The sequence below is a fragment of the Tiliqua scincoides genome, chromosome 10, assembly GCF_035046505.1.
Source record: "Tiliqua scincoides isolate rTilSci1 chromosome 10, rTilSci1.hap2, whole genome shotgun sequence".
NCBI lineage: Eukaryota > Metazoa > Chordata > Lepidosauria > Squamata > Scincidae > Tiliqua > Tiliqua scincoides.
In genome coordinates, this window is record NC_089830.1 from 5,322,053 (window position 1) to 5,347,564 (window position 25,512).

At 44.0% G+C, this 25,512-nt stretch overlaps 1 protein-coding gene across 1 annotated transcript in view; it reads right to left on the bottom strand.

Moving 5' to 3' along the window:
• The window catches only part of MACO1 (macoilin 1), a 74,716-nt gene that overhangs the window by 38,770 nt on the left and 10,434 nt on the right, over positions 1-25,512 (bottom strand). The window contains exons 2-6 of the mRNA XM_066638413.1: positions 13,647-13,788; positions 11,731-11,857; positions 9,550-9,673; positions 6,223-6,401; positions 1,073-1,568 (exon numbers count right to left, since the gene is read on the bottom strand). Coding sequence (XP_066494510.1) covers positions 1,073-1,568; positions 6,223-6,401; positions 9,550-9,673; positions 11,731-11,857; positions 13,647-13,788 — 1,068 coding nt within the window. The remainder of the gene's footprint in view (positions 1-1,072; positions 1,569-6,222; positions 6,402-9,549; positions 9,674-11,730; positions 11,858-13,646; positions 13,789-25,512) is intronic.

A 25,512-nucleotide genomic window follows, 5' to 3' on the forward strand; every position in this document is an offset into this window, starting at 1 on the left:
ACTAACTGGCAAGTCAGCCTGCGCAGGACTGCAGCCTTGACGATGCAACAGATTGCCATATGCCACTTTCCTTTCAATTGATAACATGCTGACAGCACAGCAAAGATCCAACTGGACTACAACTGACAGAACACACATCTGGAGTGGATCAGAATGCTGTAACTGCAAAATCTCTCTCTCTCACACACACACCCATTTTGAAAGACACTATCAGGTTTCATGTTGTTCTTGGGGGTAAAAACACATGACCAAAATTCTCATTTTAACTATTACATGTTTGTAACACACACAATTCCCACAATCCTAAACTGAGCAACATTTATTTTTCCCTCCAAAGCCACTTTAGCAAGTCAATTCCCACATCAACTCTGCATCCTCAAAATACAAACAGCCCAAGTCATGACTTCTGACCCAAAGACAATTCTACGTCCAATGTTCGTTCTACGTTCTTCCTCCAAGATGCGTTTACTGCAAGCGTTTCCACTGCCTTTACAAAAGCCATTCATCGTTCACACAATTCCGCCAGAAATACTTTTAAAACTCCTGCTTTCGCTTTGCAGAGTATCTCATGAAGGAAATCCTGCTGTGAATCAAGCCAGGCTCTTCACCAACCATTCTGAAAAGTGTCACAAAGACTGCCATCTCTCACAAGCACCACTGCACCCAACAGTCTCCAGTCCCCACACTGTACACGTTGCACAGGATATTCAAGACATGATTTTTGGCAGCCTCGTAAAGAGATGACAAAATGCTTTACACCATTGCCACATAAAACAGCACCCAGATACATGTACAAGTTTGTCTGACCCCTCTACAGGCATATTATTGCCATTCTACATGGCTCACCAGAAAAGAAACCATGACACTCTGCAACAAGCCAATGGGCTGCAGTACCATACACTAGCCAGGAACAGAAAGCGTGAATTCCTAAGTTCACTGCTCTACCTACTGATTCTACAACAAGATCACGGGGCTAGGATGTACCCAAGTCACAAATCCAGTCTTGTCCCCACCCCAACCTACAGAAAAAGCACAGGAAGAAAGAACTAGAGTACTAACACATCAAACTTACCTTACCAGTGCATCTGGTTTGCTTAGCTGGTTATTGGGAATACAGTTTTCCATTAAGTCTTTGTGCGCGCTTGGGCTCTTGCTAGCGCACTTCTGTTTCTTCTCATTCTTAGACGAGGAAGGGATGCTCCCATTTGTCGCACTGTGGCTGCGAGGAGAGGAGTTCACAACTCCGCTAGCGTTTTTGTAATTTTTGGATGAGGCAGTGCATGAGTCCTCTTTCAAGAGGTTTTCTGTACTTCCCACAAGATCGTTATTTAATCTTTTACTATTGATGTGGTTTTCCATGTATTCAATTTCCTGTATTTTAGAGTCTACAGGTTGCAAAATATTGTTATTTATTCCAAGGTTATGTTTTTTGGCATCCTTGTCCTTTTCTTTCCCTTTTTCTCTATATTCTAGTTCTGGTAATGTTGTTGACAACTTTTTATTGGCTGGAATACCTCCATTGTGCTGCAAAAGTATCGAAGAATCCATATCAGACAATCCTTTGGCTGCTGAAATATCCAAAAGAAAGAGGTAACGTTTTAAAAGAAAAAGAAAAAAGTAATCACTCTTTCTACCCTCCGGTCCTGCCCCACTTATTAGCCATTTACATGTCCATTATTTGAAACCTGAAGGGCTGAACCCAAAGAGAAACTCAGGCTGCAATCCTAACCACACTTTCCTGAGAGTAAACCCCACTGAACAAAACAGGACTTACTTCTGAGTAGACCTGGTTAGGGTTGTGCCCTCAGACATGATTCAGCACCACTGAAATCAATAAGTCAGTCAAAACTAACTTTAGCCCCAACAAATTTCAGTAGAACTCAGGAATGTCTAACGTTCTTTAGATGCAACCCCAAATTGTTTGCTGCCTGGCTAACAGTGCACGAAAACTCAGGTTAGAAACTGCTGTATTAGTTGTCTAGTACACTTCAGAAAATGAATTATGTACAACTGCTTGTTCTTCTGCTTCCACCAACAATGCAGTTCAACAATACCCATTTTTGGGATTAACACAATTATTTCTGCATTTTAACAATAAGTTGGTTAGCAAAACCAAACTTCTCTCTAAGGGGAGGGGCAGAAAAACTTTCCCCAGAAAGTAGTTTCCCAATCTGACTGAAATCAATACTACATGATGGCTTCAGGATCCAGTCGACACAGAGCAACCCCGTCTAGGCTGACTGTTCTCTGTTAATATACTTTTTCACCCAATGTCCACTTGACTGTTGCAATTACAGAATGCAAGCAAAGCCTTGCTGACTGCCTACGGTAAGGCTAATTTTAGATCAGAATAAATTGTTTATCAACACACACTCCCCAGGGAACAAGGAGACAGCGGGGCTGTTCTCCAGCAGCAATGCCTTTCCAGGGGTTTGTTTACATGGATATTTTAGCCACATATCCTCACTCACCACATCAAGTCACTTTTAAGGCTAACAAGGCATCATTCAAGTGATAAATTTGCTGTTTCAAGTTTGTGGCAAAGCTGTTTGCTTTGCACATTTTCAAAAATAGCTTTCTAGTGATGCTTCTTTCATTTTACCCTCCTCCCCTCCCCCCAACATTCATCTATCACTGGCCCCAATTCAACAGGCATTAACCAAAAGAAGAGCCCTGCTGGATCAGGCCAAAGGGCCCATCTTGCCTAGCTTCCTGTATCTCACAGTGGCCCATCAGATGCCTCTGGGAGTACAAGTTACCTATAACCTGTTGCCACTGCTGGTATCTGGCATTAGAGATAGCCTACTTCCAAAACCAGGAGGCTGCATATACCCACCCTGGCTTGTAACCTGGGATGGACTTTTCCTCCAATCACGACTGAGTCCCACTGAAATGAACCATGGATAACTTCTCCCTCTGCAACACCAACTGAATTGGAAGTTCCCACCAATTACAATGGAACTTAATCCCTATTACACAGGCCTACAAAATGGAGGGTCAGAAAAGTTTTTCCCAAACTTTATGGTGGTTTGATATGAATGTGAGGTGCCGATTCCAAAAATGGCATCCATTTTGCCCTAGCACGTCTAGTTTTGGAGATACAGTATAGTATAGTATTCACTCATTAGTGAATGGTTCAAGCATTTTCCTCATGAGGAAGCCATGGTGTAGGCTTCCTCATGAGGAAGCTGCTTGAACCATTCACTAAAGAGGCTATGCCGTGTCTCCAAAACTAGATGTGATAGGGCAAAACGGATGCCATTTTTGGAATCGGCACCCCAAATATACCCAGGAATTGGTGTAATGATTAAGGAAGCAAAGTGTGTGTTGGCCTGTGTTATAAGACTGATATTTAAAATATTTAAATCCCACCTTTCCTCTCTTGCAAGGCAGATCAGAACATATTCATGCATACAACAAAAGACAATAAAAACGAAACTAATAATTGAAAAGCTAAACAAAAACATTATACAGCAACATAAAAACAAAGCATGACATAACTAAAAGAATGCAAAACAAATCAGAGTAAATTTAGGTCCTGAAGGCTAAATAGAATAGACAGGCTTTCAGTCAGGGTAGAACAGTGGAAGTGACAGCATCAGTCTTTGATTCAGGGACACCGAGTCCCACAACCCAGGTGCCGCTGAAGAGAAGGCCTTTTCAAATGTTGCCACCAAATGCACCTCTGCCAGCAGTGGGATATGCTGGGGAAAGCGCTCTGGTTCATCTCAGGGGACAGGCAGTTTAATACCCAAATGGATTTCAAATATTACAATTCATTTGAGTTCAGAAATGTCAGGTGGCATTGCAATAAGAAACAGTGCACACAGCTAATGAACCGTATTACGTCTGGCAGAGCAACCTCCAATATTCTGAAAAAAGAACATTATTAAAGTTGTAAAATGAACCATCACTTTAAATAAGGATCTGTTTCATTGTTCGTAAGTTTCCATGAGAAACTAGGAAGCCATCTTCATGATTCCCCCTTCCCTCCCTCCCTCCCAACATACATATAAGAGTTGATTGCTCAACAGGACCTGCTGGAGGCTCTGCACTATTTAACTTGCTAACAGCCAGTAACAATATTGCTAACCACTTGCTAGCATTGTTCAAGGTGCAATTTGCAAACTGGCCGGCAGCCTCAGGCCCCAATCCCGTTCAACTTTCCAGCACCAGTGCATCTGCAATGCAGCCCTGAGGCAAGGGAACAAATGTCTCACTGAGGAGGCCTCTGTGTCTTTGTTCCCACCACAGGATGCAGTGCATGCCCCATTGGCATGGCTGCACTGGCACTGGAGAGGACTGGGCCCTCAGTCTGTTCCTTTTAGCTTTCGGGGCCTGCATTTCTCTTCCAGCCTCTTCAGAGTGATTCGGAGCCTGCCTGTCCATAAAGCTGACCGAGAAGCTTGCCTCAGGCGGTAGACAGGCAGAGGAGCACCTGCAGCCTGTATCCACTGTTCCTCTCCCCTTCCCCCACTCCTTGAAACTGAAAATAAAGAAGCACAAAGGAAAAATGACGTTCTGGTCCACCACTCTCTTTCAGCCACACTTTCTCCACCCTGGCCCCCCTGCTCCTTTCTTAATCCAAGGAATGGGAGGAGAAAGAAGAGCAGCAGCAAATGTGCCATGGGGCAGGGGAGCAGAGTGCATTTGAGGCTGGAAGGTCTTGGCAGCCCTACAGTAATTTTCCCTTTTTCTTCAAGGCATACATGTGCCCTGTGTGTACTGCAGCAAGTCATGGACTCTTTGCTCACAACAGGAGAGGAAACTGAACGCTTTCCACATGCGCTGCCTCCGATGCATCCTCGGCATCACCTGGCAGGACAAAGTTCGAAACAACACAGTCCTGGAACGTGCTGGAATGCCTAGCATGTATGCACTGCTGAAACAGAGACGCCTGCGTTGGCTCGGTCATGTCATGAGAATGGATGATGGCCGGATCCCAAAGGATCTCCTCTATGGAGAACTCATGCAAGGAAAGCGCCCTATAGGTAGACCACAGCTGCGATACAAGGACATCTGTATAGGGCTAAGTATGGATATGATTGCAGGCTTTGAGCCCAATCCTATACATATCTACTCAAAAGTAATTCTAATTTTAGTTAATAGGGCTTACTCCCAGATAAAGCGTGGCTAGGATTGCAGCTTTTGAGCCCAATCTTATGCATATCTAATTGGGTAAGAGGCACTTTTTCAAGTGGGTGCTCCTCTTTTTTTAGCAGGGGGAGAGTAACTGGCCCACCTCACCCCAGCAGTGTCTGTTCTAGTGGCTGTCTGCTGGTATTCATTTGCATCTTTTTAGATTGTGAGCCCTTTTGGGACAGGGAGCCATTAATTATTTGATTTTTCTCTGTAAACCGCTTTGTGAACTTTTAGTTGAAAAGCGGTATATAAATACTGTTAATAATCTGCAAGAGGGATCTGAAGGCCTTAGGAGTGGACCTCAACAGGTGGGAAACCCTGGCCTCTGAGCGGCCCGCTTGGAGGCAGGCTGTGCAGCATGGCCTTTCCCAGTTTGAAGAGACACTTGGCCAACAGTCTGAGGCAAAGAGGCAAAGAAGGAAGGCCCATAGCCAGGGAGGCAGACCAGGGACAGACTGCACTTGCTCCCAGTGTGGAAGGGACTGTCATTCCCGAATTGGCCTTTTCAGCCACACTAGACGCTGTTCCAGAACCACCATTCAGAGCGCGATACCATAGTCTTTCGAGACTGAAGGTTGCCAACAGTAACATGTGCCCTGCAGCACACATGCAGGTGCCAACCAAGCTCCCCCGTAACAATGGCTTTCAAAGCCATTTCAAACCATGAGCACAACCCTCTGGGGAGAAGGGCTGCTCTCTCACAGTTGGTCACCTGTAAATTCACCACATTTGTGTTCTGAGCCTGTGCAGAACATTTCTGGAAGCTTCTGGTGCTCTAGTTCAGGAGCTAAGGTTCTGCCCTCTGCTCCAGGGGTGAGGCAAGCAACTTCATGCTCAGTTGTTTCAAGACCAATAGCTCCTCGACTAGGTCTTAAAAGTCTTCAAAGATCCTGTGCATAGATGCAAAATCCAGCTACAGCACTGAACAGAGACTACGAAAAACCACTGCTTGCATTAATCACGGTTAATGCTATGAAAGGAAGGAGAATGGGAGAAGAGCACAAGTTTCACAAGACTGATATCAAACTTCTAAGCCAGCCACCATTATGCCTACTTCTGGACCCACGATAATCTGCTCACCTTCTTCTGCTTCTCTTTCTTGTCTTTGTAGCATCTGCTGTTCTGGGGGTAAAGCCTGCTGAAGGAGCTGCATGTAAAATTCATTCTCCTTCTGCACCTCCTTTTGCTTTCTTAGCCGCATTTTATAGCTGACGTAACTTTTGAAGCCAAAGCCCAAAGTCACAACAGGGTAGCCAATACTAGGGAGAAAAACCAACAGTGTCATTAACTGAGACAGAGCAGTGAGAGCAAACTAATAAGGTGTCCAGCATGCAACAAAATATCAGACTACAGTCCTTATCAAAAACAATTCTGTACCTTGGCATAAACTAATCTTATGCCAAGATGTGGAAGAATTCAGAAATTCCCATTATAGAGATGTGGATTAAGAAACTGTATGAAATTATCAAAATACCTGAGGGATGGCGGGATGGAGAGAATACAGAAATTATGGAACCCGTTATATGAATGGTTGGATAGACGATTATGAGCTAAGTGATGATAATTAAAGAAACAAAATAGTATTAGCTGCAGTTCTGCGATTCCCTAGTGTTTTTCCCTTTGTATTACCTCGAACATATGTATTTTTGATTTTCCCTGTACCGATATCTTAAATTAAATAAAAAATTTAAAAACAAACAAAAACAAAAAACAATTCTGTACTAAAAGAGTAGAGTTTTCTACTGATATTCACCCACAATTTGACGTGTGATTACTTATATATCAAGAGAAACTACTAACAAAATTAGCTGGATTAATACTGTCACAGGCTATCAAGAGAAATGACAGCATTTCATTTTTACTTCAGAGTGACCCTGCTGGTAAGGAGAAGACATTCAGATGTGAAGGTCAGACCTAGACAATACAGTTAGTATAAAAACAAAGGCAGCGCAACTTAGAAAAATTTGAAACTACGAGACATTTACTTCCCTGTCATCCAATTCAAGCCTGTGCGCAGCAGGCTCATGTCAAGATTTCTAGCTGGTCCAGCTAAGGATAGGCCTTTAGCCTGTCAACTTTCTCTGTAGCCAAGCAGCTGAGCACCAGCAATCCTTCATTTCCCAGATCAGAAAAGCACCAGAGCAACCTATGCACAAACTATAGCCAAGCAGCTGATGCTTAGAGTTATAATCAAAACATAATTTATACAGAGCGGTGGCAACAGCAATGCTGCTTTGCTCCAAAGATGCAACAGTGAAATGTTGCGAAATGCTCCCTTTATGGAACAGCTGTTCTGTGCGTGGAAGACAAGCAGTTAGATGCTACTGAGTTTCTCTAAACAAAGATGCTGAACTAGACCTGGCTGAGAGACAACTCCTGTTACAGAACAGCGGTCAGAGAACAAAAGACCCAAGCAGAAAGAAACTGTCCAGAGAACAGCTGCAGTTTCAGCACCTTTGTTTTAACAGGAATCCAGGTATCGTTTTCTCAGCTGCACACTCTCTACGTTGGAAGAATGAAGGTATATTAAAACAGCACTTTAATATTATTTGTTGCGCTGACTGGCAACTGCTCTCCAAGGGCCCAGAAAGGAATTTTTCTCTGTTCTGCCTGGAGATGTTGCTGGGATTCAACCTGAAGCTATCTGCATGTAAAGGAGGGATGGTGCTACAACTGAGCCATTCCCCCACCACCACCACCACCAGAACACTGGTAAAGAATGTACTTATAGCCTCTATGAAGTTCCACAATTCAGTAACCTAGTTTTCAAAATAAGAACTGCCAGGAAAATAAAATGCTGAGAGGTGTACAATATTGTTCTTAGTGAACTAATGGATTAAAAACAGGTCAAACTCTTGAAAGTCTAACAATCCCTTAAAACACACTAACCTTATGACCAGCAGTTGACAGATTATCACCACCACTATCAGAAACCACAAGGTCTTCTGTGCGCGTACCAAGACCGTACTTCTCAAAGTGCAAAGCAAGCCACCCCCGAAGAACGCACTGATATTAGGGCAGTTCAAATTTCCTCCCCACTTCCAGTTTAGGTTCCAAAAAGCCCCACTTGTGCGAACAGAAAGCGCTCCTGATGTTGCAATATCCCCTTGCCAGGACTGGACAACAAGGAACTTGCAATGTTCTTGTAGGCAGTGGGGGGAGGAGCACAGGGAGACTGTGTGGATTATTCCCCTGCAATTGAGAGGCAGTAGGAAGTGACCAGGCAGTAGGAAGTGACCTGGGCAACCAAGATGCTATTCTGCCTCCCTCCAAGTGTTTACGGCATAGTGGCAGGGATATCATGTGGGCAACCCCTCTTGTGCATGTACCTTAATCTAAGGAGAGATGAGGAGGAGACAAGCCCAGAAAGGCTCAGGACGAGTACACTGTTGGGTAGAAGGGAACTGACATCCTACAATCCTGTTCCTTCCCTGTCTGAGGTCCAAAGATCACAGGGCTCAACTTGATTTTCTACTGGAAGTTTAACAGCAACCCCGAGATGTTCTGGCATCGCAACTGCTGTGGAATTATAGAAGGGTGCTGCCGTTGAGGAGATCCATAACAAGCCACAGGTATTTCTTTGTGGAGTGTTCACAATTCAGAGCTGCCCCCACTGTCTCAGGGACTCCAGCTGTCCCATCACAACTCTGGTGGGGGAGCAGCCACTGGCACCATATAGCCAACACTTTGCTGTATATTCGTTCTGACCCCCAGGCTATCGGCATAGGGTTAGCTGCTCCTTGCAGGATAAGAGCCTCCCTACTTTGGGGCAATGCTGATTCTTTAACCCTAAGACTGGACCAGGTGGATCTGATGCAGGGGATGAGGGACAGCCCAGTAAGGGGAGAGTCCAAAGCTTCATAAGGCACTCAGGGATGGTAATGAGAGGTCTCTGGACAGGCTACCTGACGGCTGCTCTGGGACTGGGAAGGAGCAAGGAGACAGGTGAAGGAGAAAGAGGGGTGAAGAAACCCCCTCCCCACAGCTCTGAGGTCTCGCTGGGGGATCCTAATTGCTGGGCCAGCAACATCCCTTTTGTTTCCACCCAACTTTCCCAGGGCCAGGAAGGACTCGGCCAGCAAACATGGCAACCCTGCAGGGGCAGAGGACACAGAAACTTAGAAGATGCTTCACCCCATAAAGCTTTGGAAGAACTTGCCTTCTCAGTTCACTATATAAGATACATCTCAGTACATGGGATGTATATTACCCTTCGACCACACTCCCCCCCCAGCTCAGAAGTACAATTCAGTTCAAATGAACTCTAAAGAATTAAAATTTCACAACAGCAGCTGTCATATGTTTTCCACATGCAATAATTCAATTCCATCTGCTTCATTTTGAGAGATGAGGTCATGAATTTGAGAACAATCTAAGAAAATGAAAGCAGCCCAAGAAAACACTTACCAGTGTGCAGCAAAAGGTCGACAGAGATCGACATGAAAGTTTTTGAGATCTTTAAATCTAATTGCTGCTTCAATATAAACAAACAGTATCCACAGCGATACCGTCGGTAAACACACACCCCTCTCTGTTGGAAACAGAAAGAAAACCAAGCGGCATTAACATATAAAAGGAAAACAGAATTCTTAAGGAAGTGTTTTTAGAAATTAAAAAAAATCAACAGCACTTTGTTTTGACAGATCTAGAATTAAACTAACATGCACTGCTCTTTTGAAACAGAAACCCAGCTCTGGATCATATTTACTTCGCGCTCAGTTCTGTGTTATGTTTGAGAGAAGCAGTTTTAGACAAATTGAACCCACAATTGTTCATATTCTGCACACACAGTGTGTAAGGGATCAAATACGAATGGTGTGCCATGAAAACATCAAAATGTTCTATACCTAGAATGATGCAAATTAAGGACACAGGTCTATTTGCATCCAGTTGCCAAATGTGAAGACACAGTGTTGAGCACAGCAAATGAATTTCTGCAGAATCTGAAACTGTTTTGACAACAAGAAATTTGGTAACTGGGGAAGGGCTGTGAGAATGGAAACAGACACTGGCTGCTTTCAGACACTACTGGCAAACCCTGGCTTGTGGTTATATGCATGAGCAGTGGCAAGCCTTGAGCTCCCCCCCACCCCACTCCACGTGCCAGAGGAGGATTAGAAGCTGCCACCTCTAGCAAGTGGCAGCAGACCATCATTTTACAAGCTGCCTGAATGCAGCAAACTATATTATGCAAGTAAAAGGAACACCAAAACACAACTGGATCCTGTAGTTTGCCACACTCTTGCAAAATGGTCAAGGATGGTTTGCCAAGAGCTAAAAGTGGAACTTTTGATCCTCCCCAGTGTGCTCAAATTTGGAAGCCTCATGCAAATTGAAACATAACCTCAATGGGCATCATTCTAGACACAGAACATTTAGAGTCTTCATGGCACACTCTGGGGTGTCTGTGTAGTGTGTTCACACCTAAAGAATATGGGGGCAGCCTGGGTTGTGACGGGAACCGAGGCAATTTGACCGCTTCCCCTCTGTGGCTGTCAATTCATTTCTGGACAATTCAGAGTGCTCATCTTGACCTTTACAGCTTTGGGTTGAGGAATCTCAAGGACCACCCCTGAGGTCAAGGCCTACCCTCTGAGGTAATATGGGGGTGTCCTTCTATAAGTGCCACTAGTCTCTGAGGCCTGGCTGGAGGCGACAAGAGGAAAGGCCTTCTCCATAGTGACACCACCGCTATGGAACTCTTTTCCTACTGAATTAAGAACAGAACCCTGCCTATTAGCCTTCGGTTGGTGGCTTAAGACTTTGGGCGCAATCCTATCCTGCGCTGGAACAGGCAAGCCATGAGGCTTGCGCTGTATTCAGCACAGGATAGGTGCCCAAAGTGGCTCAGCTAAAGGGAAAACTTTCCCCCTTACCTCCGGGTAAGCCACCCTTGCACCTATGGGTCTCCTCGGACTTGTGCCACCAGCGGAGCAGCTTGAAGCTGCTCCGAACTCCCCGGGAATGGGGCTTGGGATCCAGCATAACTGCCAGGTCCCAGCCCCACCTCCTGCTCCCTACCCATCCACCCCTGGGGCCACCCACCGCCCGCCCTTCCCCCACCCCAGAACACCTCCCTCCTGCCTCCTCCCCACCCATCCCAGAGTCTTGCGTCAGCTGAGCTCGGCCAATGCAAGACTCGGATACTCCGTCAGCGTGGAGACTTATGTCTGCCTCCACAGGCTGGTGCGCCTCTGTGGGCCGGCCCTGCCGATTCACAAGGACTTGCGCCGGTCCAAGTGCAGCTCAGGATTGCACAGCATGTTTCATATTCACTCCTTAAATATTTTTACTAGTTTTTTTTTTCCTGCTGTTTTACAGCCTTGTGTTTTAATATTTATAAACTGAATGTTTTTATGTTTTATTGATATTGTCAGCCACCCTGGTTCCTTTTCAGTAAGGAAAATGGTGGGATAGTAATACTTTTAAGGTAGAGAAATGAGTAAAAGCCATTTATACTCCTGCCCTTCAACCAACAAACCTGTTCCACCAAAAGCAGTTCAGAAGAGGTGGCTTTGGGGGGGGGGCGCAAATTCTACATCTTGCCTGAAAATCTACATTTAATGAATGATAACAATAATGACCTACCTGTGTGCCAGACATACTGCACCCAGACATAAGTGCTGGCAGCGAAGAACAACCATTGTATCGGTATGAAGAGCAGACATATGATATTTGATGTGAATGCTACACAAACAAAAAATACTGAGAAGGCCTAAAGAAAGGGGGTGGGGGGGAGAGAGAGAGAGAGAGTGCACATTAGCATTTTAAACAAAATAGCAGCAAAGAGCCTTAATACAAAAAAAATCACAACAATGCATATTTAAGATGGTCTTATACTTGAATTACAAAGGAAGCTATGCAAACTGCAACAGAATGGATAAACCTCACTCCTAATTGCACAGGACTACAAAAAAACTTTAGTTGCCAAGGATGTTTGAATAAATTGAGGATATTTTGGAGGTGCTGAATCAAAAAATGGTATTGGTTTTGCCCAATTGACTCTAGTTTTGGAGGTACAGAATAGCTACCGTATATTTTGATTCAAGCATGATTGATTCAAGCTTCCCATGGCTTCCTCAAGAGAAAGTTTCTTAAATCAAAATATAAGGAGGCTATTCCATACCCCAAAATTAGAACCAACCAGGCAAAACCAATGCCATTTTTGGATTCAGTACCCCAAATACACCCAGGAATAGGTTTAAACTTTTAAGACAGCAAAAAGTACATAGGCCTGTGTTGTTATTGTCAGAACTGGGGGGTCCTTTAAAAAAAAGGTGAAATACTTTGCAAATCTTTCATTCCCCCTAGCCAGTGAGCTCCAAAGGATCAAGTGTGTGCCCTGGGCATATTCTGTAGCAGTCTGGCCTCAGTCACAAATGGTTTTAGACAAGCCACTGTTTCTCCAGCCTCAATGTCCCCTTCTGAAATATGGGGACAACAATAATGGCCTACCCTACAGGGCTGTTGCAAGGACTACTGAAATAATGTATGCGAGTGCCTGGAACAGAACCAGTCTTGGCCACCTATCTCCTGGAGGTGGTGACAAACTATAGTTGCAGAATGGAGATACAGAACGACTTGACAGAGGCCAGTCAGCCAGAGCTGGAGCAATCCGAGACCAATCTGACAAGTCCACACTATCAGTTTGACCATTCTGGCTTTGTTTTAAAAGGTGGCCTTCTCTGATGCTTTCTTGTTTTTAAAGGATGGTCTCTCTCCATGACCATATAACTGCATCATCACAGCACTTCTTCCTACTTTGAGAACCCAGAAGAGTGGCTGATGGAGCAGAGTGGGAAAAGAGTATGGTTGATGAATTTGCTGTCGCGGAAGCCAAAGTGCACCTATCAAACATATGACATCTTCCACAACCCCAAAAAACAGACCTGTGCAACTCACAAGCTTGCCGTATCTACAAAACTGGTTCTGTGAGGAGTTATCCCAGTGGTTCTCAAACCGCATGTCATGGCACCAGAGGACACTATGACAAACTGATAGGGTTTCTGCAGGATGTCCCTTGAGGTTTCTTCATCCCAGCTCTCCTGGGTACCACCACTTTGGATTGCATGGTCTAAGACAATGGTGCCTGGGAGAGCTGGGAAGAATAGGCCACCAGGAAAGAAGGGCACCATGACCCTGCTAAGTTTGGGATTGCTGAGCTATCCTGAGAAATGTGCTGACTGCTACCTGACTACTGAGATGGGGCATTCAGTCTGTCTAAGCCAGATGGACTTTTCCCCTTGCACTGGTTTTATGCTATTCCAAGTTCTTGAAAAGGCCTTGGATGAGCGGTCCTTTCTATTCCAGCCCTCACATCCAGTAGGAGGAACTTCAAGTGCTTTCCCCCAGCTCCGCCTCCCCAGATCTGAAGGTCAAGTGATCTTCTGGGACAGCAGCTGCTACAGGAAGCAAACACTGTCAAAGCTCCCCATCAGACTGAGTTTAGCATGTTCTAATGCCCGGAGTCATAATAAAGAACACAAAGGATCTGTTATACATACCAATCCCTGGTATCGAAAGGAATCATAAACACTCCTGATGAAAAGCCAGAATGGCCACAGGTATTCAAATCTGAATTCCAACACAAAGTCAGCCAGCAGCACAAGGGCCCACACAACCAGGAATTTCAGGTACAGGAAAGTACTGAAAAGCAGGGAGCAAAACTGAGCTTAGCACAGAAGATAGCAAAACAGTCACAAAAAACACACATTTCTTGTTCAAAGTAACTAAAGCAGAGGTCATGATTCCTGAAGGGTTACAAACTGGATTCATCATCCTGCTGGTACCCAGCAATCCCGAGATTGTTCTAACCACAGTATGCAAAGATGTGAGGATTTCAAACCAGGATCTCCACAGCAACCTCTCCAATTGCACAGGGGAAATGGCCCCTGTAAGAAGCAGCGCATGAAATGGTGCTATAGGAGATTGTTGATGAAGAGGCAGAAAATTGGCACAATTGACACCATGCTACCCAGAATGCGCTGCTCTCACTAGCTACAACAGTTGAACAAGAGCACCAATAGAGAAACAGCACTAAAGGAAGCAGAGTTACCAGAAGTATTATTGTACTTCCCCCTGGAAAACAGAAATTTAGCTAGCAGATCTTTCTTTCTTTCTTTTTTTTTAATAAAGCATATCCCAATGGAGAAAGATTTTGATTTATGACCCTCTGGCATCTGTTTACAATGCTCAAAATTTGCCTTTTGCACAAGCAGAAGTCCAACACTTTCCATCCCTACACTCAGGGCTGACCTCTCTACCTGTGAGGCCAACTGAGGTAGCAGACTGGTGGGAGACACCCACCTACTTGATTTCACTCCTTCTCCCCTCTAGAAGCAGAGAATGTTAACAGTTCAAAGATACACTTGAAGGTAATCTAATCCAACCCCTTGTCAGCACATGTTACAGCATCCCTGGCAGGCAGCCATCCAGTCCTCTTGAATACCTCCAACACAGAAGATGACCACAACTGCATGAGGCAGACTGTTCCAGTGCTGGACAGCCCGCAGAGTTAGGAAATTCTTCCTCAGGCCTTTTAAGAGCTTGGCTTCCAAGACCTCACCATCTTAGCTATCTTCCGCTAAACAGGCTCCGGCTCAGTGGTTCTCAAACTTTTTCGCACTGGGACTCACTTTTTATAATGACAATCTGTCGGGACCCACCAGAAGGGATGTCATTAAGCTGAAAGTCATATCATGGCCAGAAGTGACATCAACTTAGGCTTCAAACCTAAGCTCCAGTCTGCCAAAGGTCCCATTACACAGCACACTCGTGCTGTTAATTTGCATAGCTCAGAATTCAAACATTCTAGCTTGGAAGTCAAAGCAGGCTTGGATCCTTGTCCAATCACACAGACCGCTCCCCTTCCCAGTGTCCCATCTTCCCACATATTTTGGGCAAAGCACCATGCTTCTCTCCCATCGGGAGCCTGCCCTGCCCAGCAGCTCTGCCCCCTGTATTTTCAGCTCTGTATTTTCAATGGCAGCTGAGCTAGGAGCTACACGACCCACCTGAAATCCCACCACCCAAATGCTGCTCTCTCTTATCAAAGTCTCTTAAGATATGATGTTCACACCTGGATACAATATTCCAAATGAGGTCTGATGCAGAACTGTTACTTCTCATGATCTGAACTCTATGCCTCAGCTAATGCACCCACAGATAATGCACCCCCAACAACGCATTAGCTTTTTATGCAGATGTACCACACTGTTGGCTTATGTTCATTAAGGCTGCAATTCAGTACGCATTGCTTAGGAGCAAGTTCTATTCACCCAAGTGGGGCTCACTTCTAAGTAGACATGAATGGGATTTCATGGTAACACACCCAGATCCCTTTCACATGTGCTGTTGCCAAGCTTCGCCCATTCTGTACTTGATCCTTGAATTATTTTGTCCCTGCATGCAGGGCTTTACATTTGTCGGTGCTGAACTTCGTTTTGCTAATGTGGGTCCAGTGATTGAGCCTATCATGATTCTGAATCCTGATTTTGTCTTACAAGATATTAGCTATATTCCCCTCTCACTTAGATCTTCTGCAAAGTTGGTAAGTACCCCCTCCACACCATCAGCTAGGTCATTTATAAAAATGTTGAGTAACAGAGACCAAGACCTAGCTCTGTAGCCTTCCATGTGATAGCCCTCCCCAGGAGATGCCAAGCCATTAAAATGCACTCCCTGGGAGAGGGTGTTCAACCAGCTTTGAATCCACTTAACAGTAGTGCCCCCTAGCCTACACTCTACCATTTTATCTACAAGGATAGCATGAGAGACTCTGTCAAAGGCTTGATTAATATCTAGGTTCACTACATCCATGGCACCCCCATGGTCTGTGCTTAGCTTCTTGGATTTCTATACACAGGTACACACATTCTTTACATAGAGTGCAAATTCCTTGGACTTGTATGTTCCCACCTTCACAGCAAACCAAGGCTTACCATTATATCCAGCCCTGCAAACTGGCTTGTACTTGCAGGCTTGTGCTTGAACTTGCCCTCCAAACCAGAATGGTGCACCAAGGCTTGGATGAAATGGCAAAGTATGGAGTGTTGTGAAAAGGGAAGCGACAGGGGCTTTGTTAATACAACCAGTCTAGTGATAAGAGGAGAGCAACTTCTCTGTGCTTTTGTCCAGTAAACCAACTAGAAGTTAACAAAACATTTGATGTGAGACTCCAAGAAAGCACTCCTTAATGCATAAATAAAAGTCATAAGCTGCTGCATGCACTGCCCAATTTAGAATAGTATCTCAGCGCCAAACATCCAGGACTGCATTAGCCCTAGCACTTTTGCCTTGACGTTTGGTAACAACTTTGTTTTTAATTGATCAAATGATTATTAAATCCTTACGCCAGCAGAATAAACCAGAGAGTTTTCCAAATAGTTAGCAAATACCAAATCATCAAGTAAGCACCTTCCTGATCTCTCAGGCACTGGCAATCCCTGGAGAGAATGATGTGAAATGCTAGTTGCTTTTCAAGAACCTGCTCTCTATTTCAAGTACCATGTCTCAAAGAACTGTGGCTGCTGGAAAAGCTGAATGTTTATATAAGCGAATGGAAATAACTATTTGCATAGCTGCGCAGCTTATGATGTGGTTGGATGAGCTTGTAATAGGATATTCTTGGACAAAGAGTAGCCCACCTCTTTGGACTGAAGTTACATACTTTGATGGCATACTTTGATGGTTCTGCCACTCATGAAAACAGCTGCAAGCATTGGTGGCTAGGAAGTGGGGAGCTAAGAACCTTATAGTCTAAGATTCAGTGCAGACAATGTTGCCAGGTAAGAGACATCCCCAAACAGGGGAATCAAGAGGTAAGGTCTGGTGATGCAAGGTCGGGGAGGGTGGTTACTCCACAAAGTCAGGCCATCTGATGTCATATGGTGGTCAGCTGCTGTTTGACACCCCTCCAAACCTGCCACATCATCCCTTCTGGGCCAACTGGAGGTCAAGCAGTGCGCCAGCAGTACACACTCAGTTCTGAAATGAGGAGAAAAAGAAAGTACAGACAGTAGGCAACTGAAAATTGGGCTGCTCATCCTGACCATCACCCGTGGTCCTTCAAAACTCAAGTCTTGGGTCAAATATCTGGCATTCTAGAGTGCAAACTTCATGTAGCTCATCTGTTAACCATCAATTGGTGATAAGTAGCATTCTGCAGGCTCACACACTTTCCCTGAATGATATCTGGTGTGCTCCCTGGGGCATTTGGTGGGCCGCTGTGAGATACAGGAAGCTGGACTAGATGGGCCTATGGCCTGATCCAGTGGGGCTATTCTTATGTTCTTAATTCCTTCCTACCTTTCGTTGTTTGCTTTAACTGTGGTACTGCGATTTGACATCTGCATCAACAATAACCTTGGTTGAGGTAAACCACGATTGCCCTTATACATCGAGTTTGAAACTTAGGGCTGAAGTGGGTCTCCAACACTCACTAAGACAATAATCTTAGCAAGAGTGCCTCTTCCAAGAATTTCACAATCACAGAGTACTCCAGTGTGTACTACAACAGAGCAAAATCCAACTCTTGAGATTATGCAAAACTGAGTTTAAGATGTTGGGATGGTTGTACGTGTAGCCCCTAGGAACCATTTGGAGATACTGCATGAGATGCAGTTGTATACATGAGCTGCAAAATGCAAGGGACAGAAGTATGGACAACTCTTAAAGAAGGGTAACACCCTTAAGTCCTGTTCACGTGCCCACATTCTGTTTTCCAGGGTGTTTGCACACAACAGAGCTTGCCCTATAGAAAGGTACAACAATCTTTCAACTGGTCAGTACTGCAGAGAGAGAAAATTGAAGGATGTACCTCTGTTCTTCAAATGCTTATGTTCATGCCTGCATATCAAAGCAAACTCATTTTTTTCTAGTTGGTCAGACAGAAACCAACCATTACCCTGCAGCAGTCAAGTGTTGCTGGCTCCCAATATGCCCATTTTCACTGCAATGTCCACCTCTAACCCCCAGCACAATCTCATGCTTTGACAACCTAGTCATTACCCTAATGGCAAAAAAAATAAATAAATTCTAAGTTGCTTGCATTTCTCTCCACACACCAAAGTGCTCCATTTAGTGCAATGACCTCTCCCAAGCTCTTCCTGTTACTATCTGGACACCACTGTGTACACCAGGGGTCGGTAACCTTTTTGGGCAAAGGAGCTGGACTTTCAGTGATGATATCATCACCAAACCTCTGGGTTGCTAAGCTCCTGGAAGTGGCTGTGTGGAGCTTGGCCTGAGAGATGAAGCCTTTTGCTATATTTGCTTCAAGCTGGACAGGACCTGGCAAATCGACCTGGCTTCATCTCCCAAGCGAAGTTCCACACAGGCCAGGTGACTTTGAGTGGCAGGCCAGATCCAGCCCACATGCTGTAGGTTGCTGAACCCTGTCATACACAGAATAGTACTAGATAACAATGCCTCTCTTACTATGCCTTGCTGCTAATATCAGGATCCTACTTGTTGGAGTCCTTCCAGCATCCATTTGTTATCTTTAAACTGTACATTTCATTTGTCTTTCCACATATATGTACGTGGCCCTTGAATTTTGCCAATTTCTGTATCAGTGGTCTTACTTGCTGAGAACACTCAGCACACAGAATTATTTTTGGAAACTCCCTTGTTATCATATTTAGAAAGCTTCAAAAACATATGAACTGCCTTAGTGAATTAGGCCACAGTATAGCACTGTTTCCAAAAGTGATTTGCCAGACCCATCTGGAAGCTCACCAGCAAGACATGAAGATTATACCCATGCCCCATAACTGGAACTTACAAAGTATACTGTCCTGAATATATAGGTTCCACTCGCAGTTATCACAGCTAATAGCCATCAATAGGCCAATCCTCTATGAACGTTTAATCCTTCTTAAAAGTTATCCACATCGGGGCCTACGTGATATGCTGCAGTAGTAACCACTCTCTCCAAACTGTGCATAGGTTTGAAAACAGTTTTTGTTTCACTATACCCCAATTCAATGCTCAAGGTTACCATCTCAAAAATGCAGGGAAAAGATACAGAATGCTTAAGGGGTTATATGTGACTTATTGCAAACCAAGGAAGGAAAAATCCGACAAATGGAAACCACAGAGCAGAACTATCAAGATCCCACCCCCCAAAAAGCTTAGCAGATCCCATATGGAAAATGTGATTTATTTCAGGGCTTGCACTGTCCTATCGTAAGGCGAGACAAAGCTCTACTCCAGTGTTTCTCAACCAGTGGTACCAGTATCACCAGTGGTACTTGAGATGGTGTATGGTGGTACTCGCAGGACCCCTGAACCCCTGTTGCCTGGCAGCAAGACGAGGAACGCTACACAACAAACAGCAGTAGGAGGATTCGCTGGGTGGGCAGATCTCCAAAGCATGTGTTTCTGCTCTTGAAAAAGCTCTCCCATGCATTCTGAGCCTCTTACTGGAGTTTGTTGCATCATATCTGGTCTCCCAATCTGGAAGTAACTGGCGATGGCATCATCACCAGTTACTTCCTGTGGTTCTTTGAATAAGTGGACCATGTGAAGCAGTATGGTGGAGGAAAACCCTTGAGAAACTGCTCTACTCTGTCTATTGGGTTTCTTTCAAAAATATGGGTCATCTTGAGTGAGGTTTTTTGTGCAGTTCAATGGTTAACATTTTCCTCAAATATCAGAACTTCCTCATTCACTTGCTTAAATTCCTCTGATTACCACTGTCTTGCAGATTAAACTTCCAGCACTTTTCAAACGGTGTACTGTGAAAGAGCTGCAAGAGTTTGGATCATAGCAGCTGAAAATGGCTGAAAAACTTGTCCGGGTTATACAGCTTTAGGGGTAATTGTAGTAACTATCCCTCTTCCTCCACCAGCTCTGCTGACTTAGGAACATAATTCATTATTAAGACAGCTGCCCTAGAAACAGAGCTGCAGAACCCAAACAAGTCTGCTGGAAGCCAGAAGTGACAACACAAGAGACAAAGACCATAGAGAAGACCACAGAGGCAAGCGTGCCATGGGTAGAAAAATATAGAAAACCACTGTTCTACACTTTAGTCCATATCTCACAGGGAAGTAGAACATCTCAGAACAGATCACCACTCAGTTTTCAACTTGCACCTGTGCCACATATTGGGGCAAAACCCTGGGACAGCACTTAGCACTGTGGTACAGACCCATAGTGCCCAATGCCAAAGTCAGCAAGCACAGGAAGCCAGCAAGCAAGCTAACAGACATGTGCTGCCTAAGTCTATGGAACAAATTACAATCTTCAGGCATGAATACATGACACCATATACATGCAGAATTTTATTTAACTGGGAACAAAGGAAAGATGCTGAAACGCTGGAAAAAACGTTTTACGGGTAAAACAAGGCATTTAGATAGCACGTCTTTTACAGCAAGGAAAAGCAACTTGCAGAGAGTATGAGAAGGTAAAATACCAGGGAAATGCATTTAACAAGAATGAATAAGCCAACTATACTCCTTGTCCCAAGGCTCCCTTGGCAGGGTATAGTGCTCCTCCTGCACGATTTATGCTACGTTATAAGCTGGCTGTTGCTGGTTATATGTAACCTATTAGGCAGGCCAATGTGCTAGGAATAGCAGTGTGAAAGATGCTGTTTCAGAAGACTGGGATTGGGCCAGATGGAGTTGAGGTCAAGCCTTTCCTCTCCATAGCCTTAAGGAAAAACTGAAAAGTTAAGGCTATGTCATCTTTTGGCAGAAACAATGAAGAAAGAAAGCAGAGAAGGCAATCTTACTACACTAATACTTGCTGAAAGATATTTACCTTTTTAATCACACTGTACATGGAGATTAGAGCAGCAGGTAGTTCTCATCTTTTATTTAAATACTTGCCTTTCCGGCAGGTAATATACTTTTGTAAAGGGAGAAACACTTAAAGCAGCCATTAAAAAACCACCATTACCCAGGTCGAATGCCCTCCCACGTCCAATGTAGTCTAGACAATGGCAACAGACCCACAGAGAAAGTTGCTGCAAGAATCCCAAGATGCTCAGGAGAGTACACAGTGGCAGAAAGTTCCAAAGTTGTGAGAACCATGTTTGGATAGGACATACTTTCCTAGTTCTCTAATATAAGGTTATAGCACGAAGCATTTATTAAGCAAAACGCCCCCGAACAGCAAGTTTGATTAGATAAAAGTTGCAACCCAGCTGAAAAGCACAAGAGGTCAGAGGAGATAAAAAGGTTCAGGAAGCAGCAAAGCAAGTCTATGAAAAGCAACAGGGGAAAAAATTTGTGAGGCTGGTGTTAATACAGAGTTCCATATCTGTATTGCAGTTTCATTTCTGCTCTTAATTTCCTATAAGTAGAGGGAGTCTAAAACAGTTATTTTTTCATGGATGGCAGTGTTATGCTAGAAAAAGGGGGTGGAAAGCGGTGTTATAGCCGTGTTGTGTTTTTATTCCAAATTAATATTCTGATCAATTTTAAAGCATTTTTGTCAAGTGTGAACCTTGTCATATAGGTGGTATATATGTGTTTTATGCCTGTGGCTGTCTGCAGACATAGCCACAGGAATAAAACAGCCACAAAACACATCACACATGCACACAACCACATCCACCCTAAAACTACATAGTCAACTACTTGAATTAAACATACTGGAGCCATTTAAAATTTGCCTGCTACTTGTATGAACAACTACAACGAATGTAATGCTGCCACACACAAACAAATCAAAACACTGCCAAATTAAAACAATGAGAAGATAGCAATTTGAATCAACAGAACTGAACATAGCATTGAATTACTATGGAAACAAACTGGTTTTAAAGTGCAGAGGAAAAAATACACCCATGTAGCAGGGAACCATTGAACATTTGCTTACTCACGAGTAAACAAACTTGTAGCTCAGTTTCTCTTTCCGTAGGGTTCAACATATTTAGCAGCTTGGAGGGAGGGACTTCCTTCTTGAGTGTTATGGGGGCCTGCTTTCATTGAATCCGGACAATTCTAGTGGCATGGCATTCCTCTCGGGTTGCCCTTTCCAATGGACCAAGGCATGGTTGCCTACTCATGAGTAAACATGCACTGTGGCTCGGTTTCACTTTCCATAGGGCTCCATGCATTTTCCTTGGCAGCTTTTGAGCATGCTCAAAAGACTCCACAGTCAGTTAAAACAACAGCGCCCCAAGGGAACTGGGGGCTTAGAAACACAGTGTCTTGAGACTATCCACACACACTCTGCAGCCACTTTAGTAAGTGTTACCCACATGGTTGTGTTACTTTGTTAATTGAGCAGGATATTGTGTTTTATAAGCTCAGTTTTGCATTATAGCAGTGTTATCTCATTTATACTAGTGGTTCTCACACTGGACCCACTTTTAAGAATGAGAATCTGTCAGGACCCACCAGAAGTGATGCCTTGTCCAGACGTGACATCAGCAAGCAGGAAAATTTTTAACAATCCTAGGCTGCAATCCTACCAACACAATCCTACCAACAATCCTGGATATAAGCCCCACTAATTACCATTATTAAAAGCACATACAGAATAGTCTGTTAAAAGTACAGATCTGTAACACTTCCCCCAATGCAGTCACATGCCATGGTAGCATCAAGTCTAACATATTAAAAACAAAATATTGAAATGAATGTGGACCCATCTGAAATTGGTTTGCGACCCACCTGGTGGGTCCCTCTCAGGCTATTTGAGAAGCACTGATTTATACCATTTTAGGCTGCTCCTACCTACAAGGTCAAATAAAAGTTAAGAAGTCATGCTCCCTTGCTAGGAAAGACATTATTAAAAAATGGAAATATCTGGATATTTTTTAAAAAGCACTAAAGAATACATTGCACATTAGAGTGAAATTGTGCATATGTTAATATGCCTTCTTTTCCCAAATATTTGTACACTGCCTTTTAACAAAAGTTCACCAAGCAATTAACCTAGTAAAATTAATGAAGAATGGTGTATTCATCCTGCTTTTGTCCTGTTATAAGTGAAGCCACAATTATATGAAATGTGTACCCAAGTTACATAAAGATATCCGAGGAACCACCTTCTCCCACATGAACCAACCCATACTCTAAGGTCAGCAGAAGCAGCCAGATTGAAGTAAAGAAAAGGAGGGCCTTCTCTGTGGTGGCACCTTTATTACGGAACTACTTCCCACTGGGATGAAGAATTGTACCCTCCTTATTAGCCTTCTAGTGAGGGCTGGAGACTTTCTTTGTTTGCCTGGCATTCCCTTCTTAATTAGCTGTTTCACAGTTTTGCGGTGGTATCTTAATTTTTTATTGTACAGGCAGACCCCCCATACCCACAGGGTTGCTTTCTGGCACCCCTGCAGATAAGGAAACTGCAGATATGAGGGAATGCTATATAAATAGTGCCCCACCGTGTGCCCATTTCAAATACCTTTGCTAAACAAATACCTTTGCAGTGCAAGTGCTTCTTGATTAACATTCTTCAGAAGCAAACGTGCAGCCAACCAGCCTGCATGCCACAAAGAGACTAACAAGAACCAGAAACTGTCCTGCTTCCTGTTAGTTGCTCTCTAGCATGCAGGCTGCTTGCCTGCACATTCCATTCTTCAGTTAAACAAGAATAAGAACATAAGAACAGCCCCACTGGATCAGGCCATAGGCCCATCTAGTCCAGCTTCCTGTATCTCACAGCGGCCCACCAAATGCCCCAGGGAGCACACCAGATCACAAGAGACCTGCATCCTGGTGCCCTCCCTTGCATCTGGCATTCTGACATAGCCCATTTCTAAAATCAGGAGGTTGCGCATACACATCATGGCTTGTACCCCATAATGGATTTTTCCTCCAGAAACTTGTCCAATCCCCTTTTAAAGGCGTCCAGGCCAGTCACCATCACCACATCCTGTGGCAAAGAATTCCACAGACCAACCACATGCTGAGTAAAGAAATATTTTCTTTTGTCTGTCCTAACCCTCCCAACACTCAATTTTAGTGGATGTCCCCTGGTTCTGATGTTATGTGAGAGTGTAAAGAGCATCTCCCTATCCACTTTATCCTTCCCATGCATAATTTTGTATGTCTCAATCATGTCCCCCCTCAGGCGTCTCTTTTCTAGGCTGAAGAGGCCCAAACGCCATAGCCTTTCCTCATAAGGAAGGTGCCCCAGCCCAGCAATCATCTTAGTCGCTCTCTTTTGCACCTTTTCCATTTCCACAATGTCCTTTTTGAGATGTGGTGACCAGAACTGGACACAATACTCGAGGTGTGGCCTTACCATAGATTTGTACAATGGCATTATAATATTAGCCGTTTTGTTCTCAATACCTTTCCTAATGATCCCAAGCATAGAATTGGCCTTCTTTACTTCCACCGCACATTGGGTTGACACTCTCATCAACCTGTCCACCACCATCCCAAGATCTCTCTCCTGATCTGCCACAGACAGCTCAGAATCCATCAGCCTATATGTGAAGTCTTGAATGTTAAGCAAGAAACATCCATACTGCAAGCGCTACTACAATAAAACAGGTACTTGTAATGGGCGCAAGGGGGCAGGGTGGGGAGGGTCTTCCCAGATCCGCAGGTAAATGAAACCATGGATATTGGATCCGTGGATATGGAGGCTCACATATACTATTCTTCATGATTATCGCACTTTATATTTCATTCCTATTTTGGCATTTTACTGTTTTTTCTCTTCTACATTGTTGACTGCTTTGCTTATTAGGAAGGAAAGGCGAGACAGAAATCATTTAACAAATTTATTATATTTATTTAATGTTTGCTGTGAAGTAGGGTAGTGTCAGTTATTATACCGAAAGGATGCGGAATAGTAAGAAAACAAAAATTTTGAGCACTGCACTAACATATATAAAGCTATAATTAGCCACTGGGAGCTTGTTAACTACCTGTTTTTCCTCTGTGTAGAATTGGGGGGGGGGCACGCGAAAGCAAGTAACTGGCAGCAGAATTCAAATTAAGAAAATCAATGGAGAAAACAACAAGGCAATGTCATAGGATCCTATTTAAAACTGCATAAAGAGAACACTCAATAAAAGTCAGCTACGAGTTCTGGCAAAAATTAATGGCAGACAAAAGCCACAAAGCACCATCAAAGAGATGCAAACGAGGAAAGGCTTCATTACAGGTGCTGAGGAATAAAGACCCTGAGGTCAAAAGTTTGAAGCCAAGAATTAAAGAATCAGGAAGAACAAAGAGAAAGAAGGTTTCATATTGCAGCAAGTCCGTTTGAGGCAAGGACTTAAATATAAGTAGAAGAGAGAAAAAAACAACAAGTGAAAAGTTTTACATATGCAGTTTTGCCAACAAACTCCATTCACTACCTATGAGAGACATGATAACAAGCAATTAGGAAATAGTGCATGCCAAGTCTTAACCAACTTAGCTGGGGGAAGAGGTTCCTGTAATATGC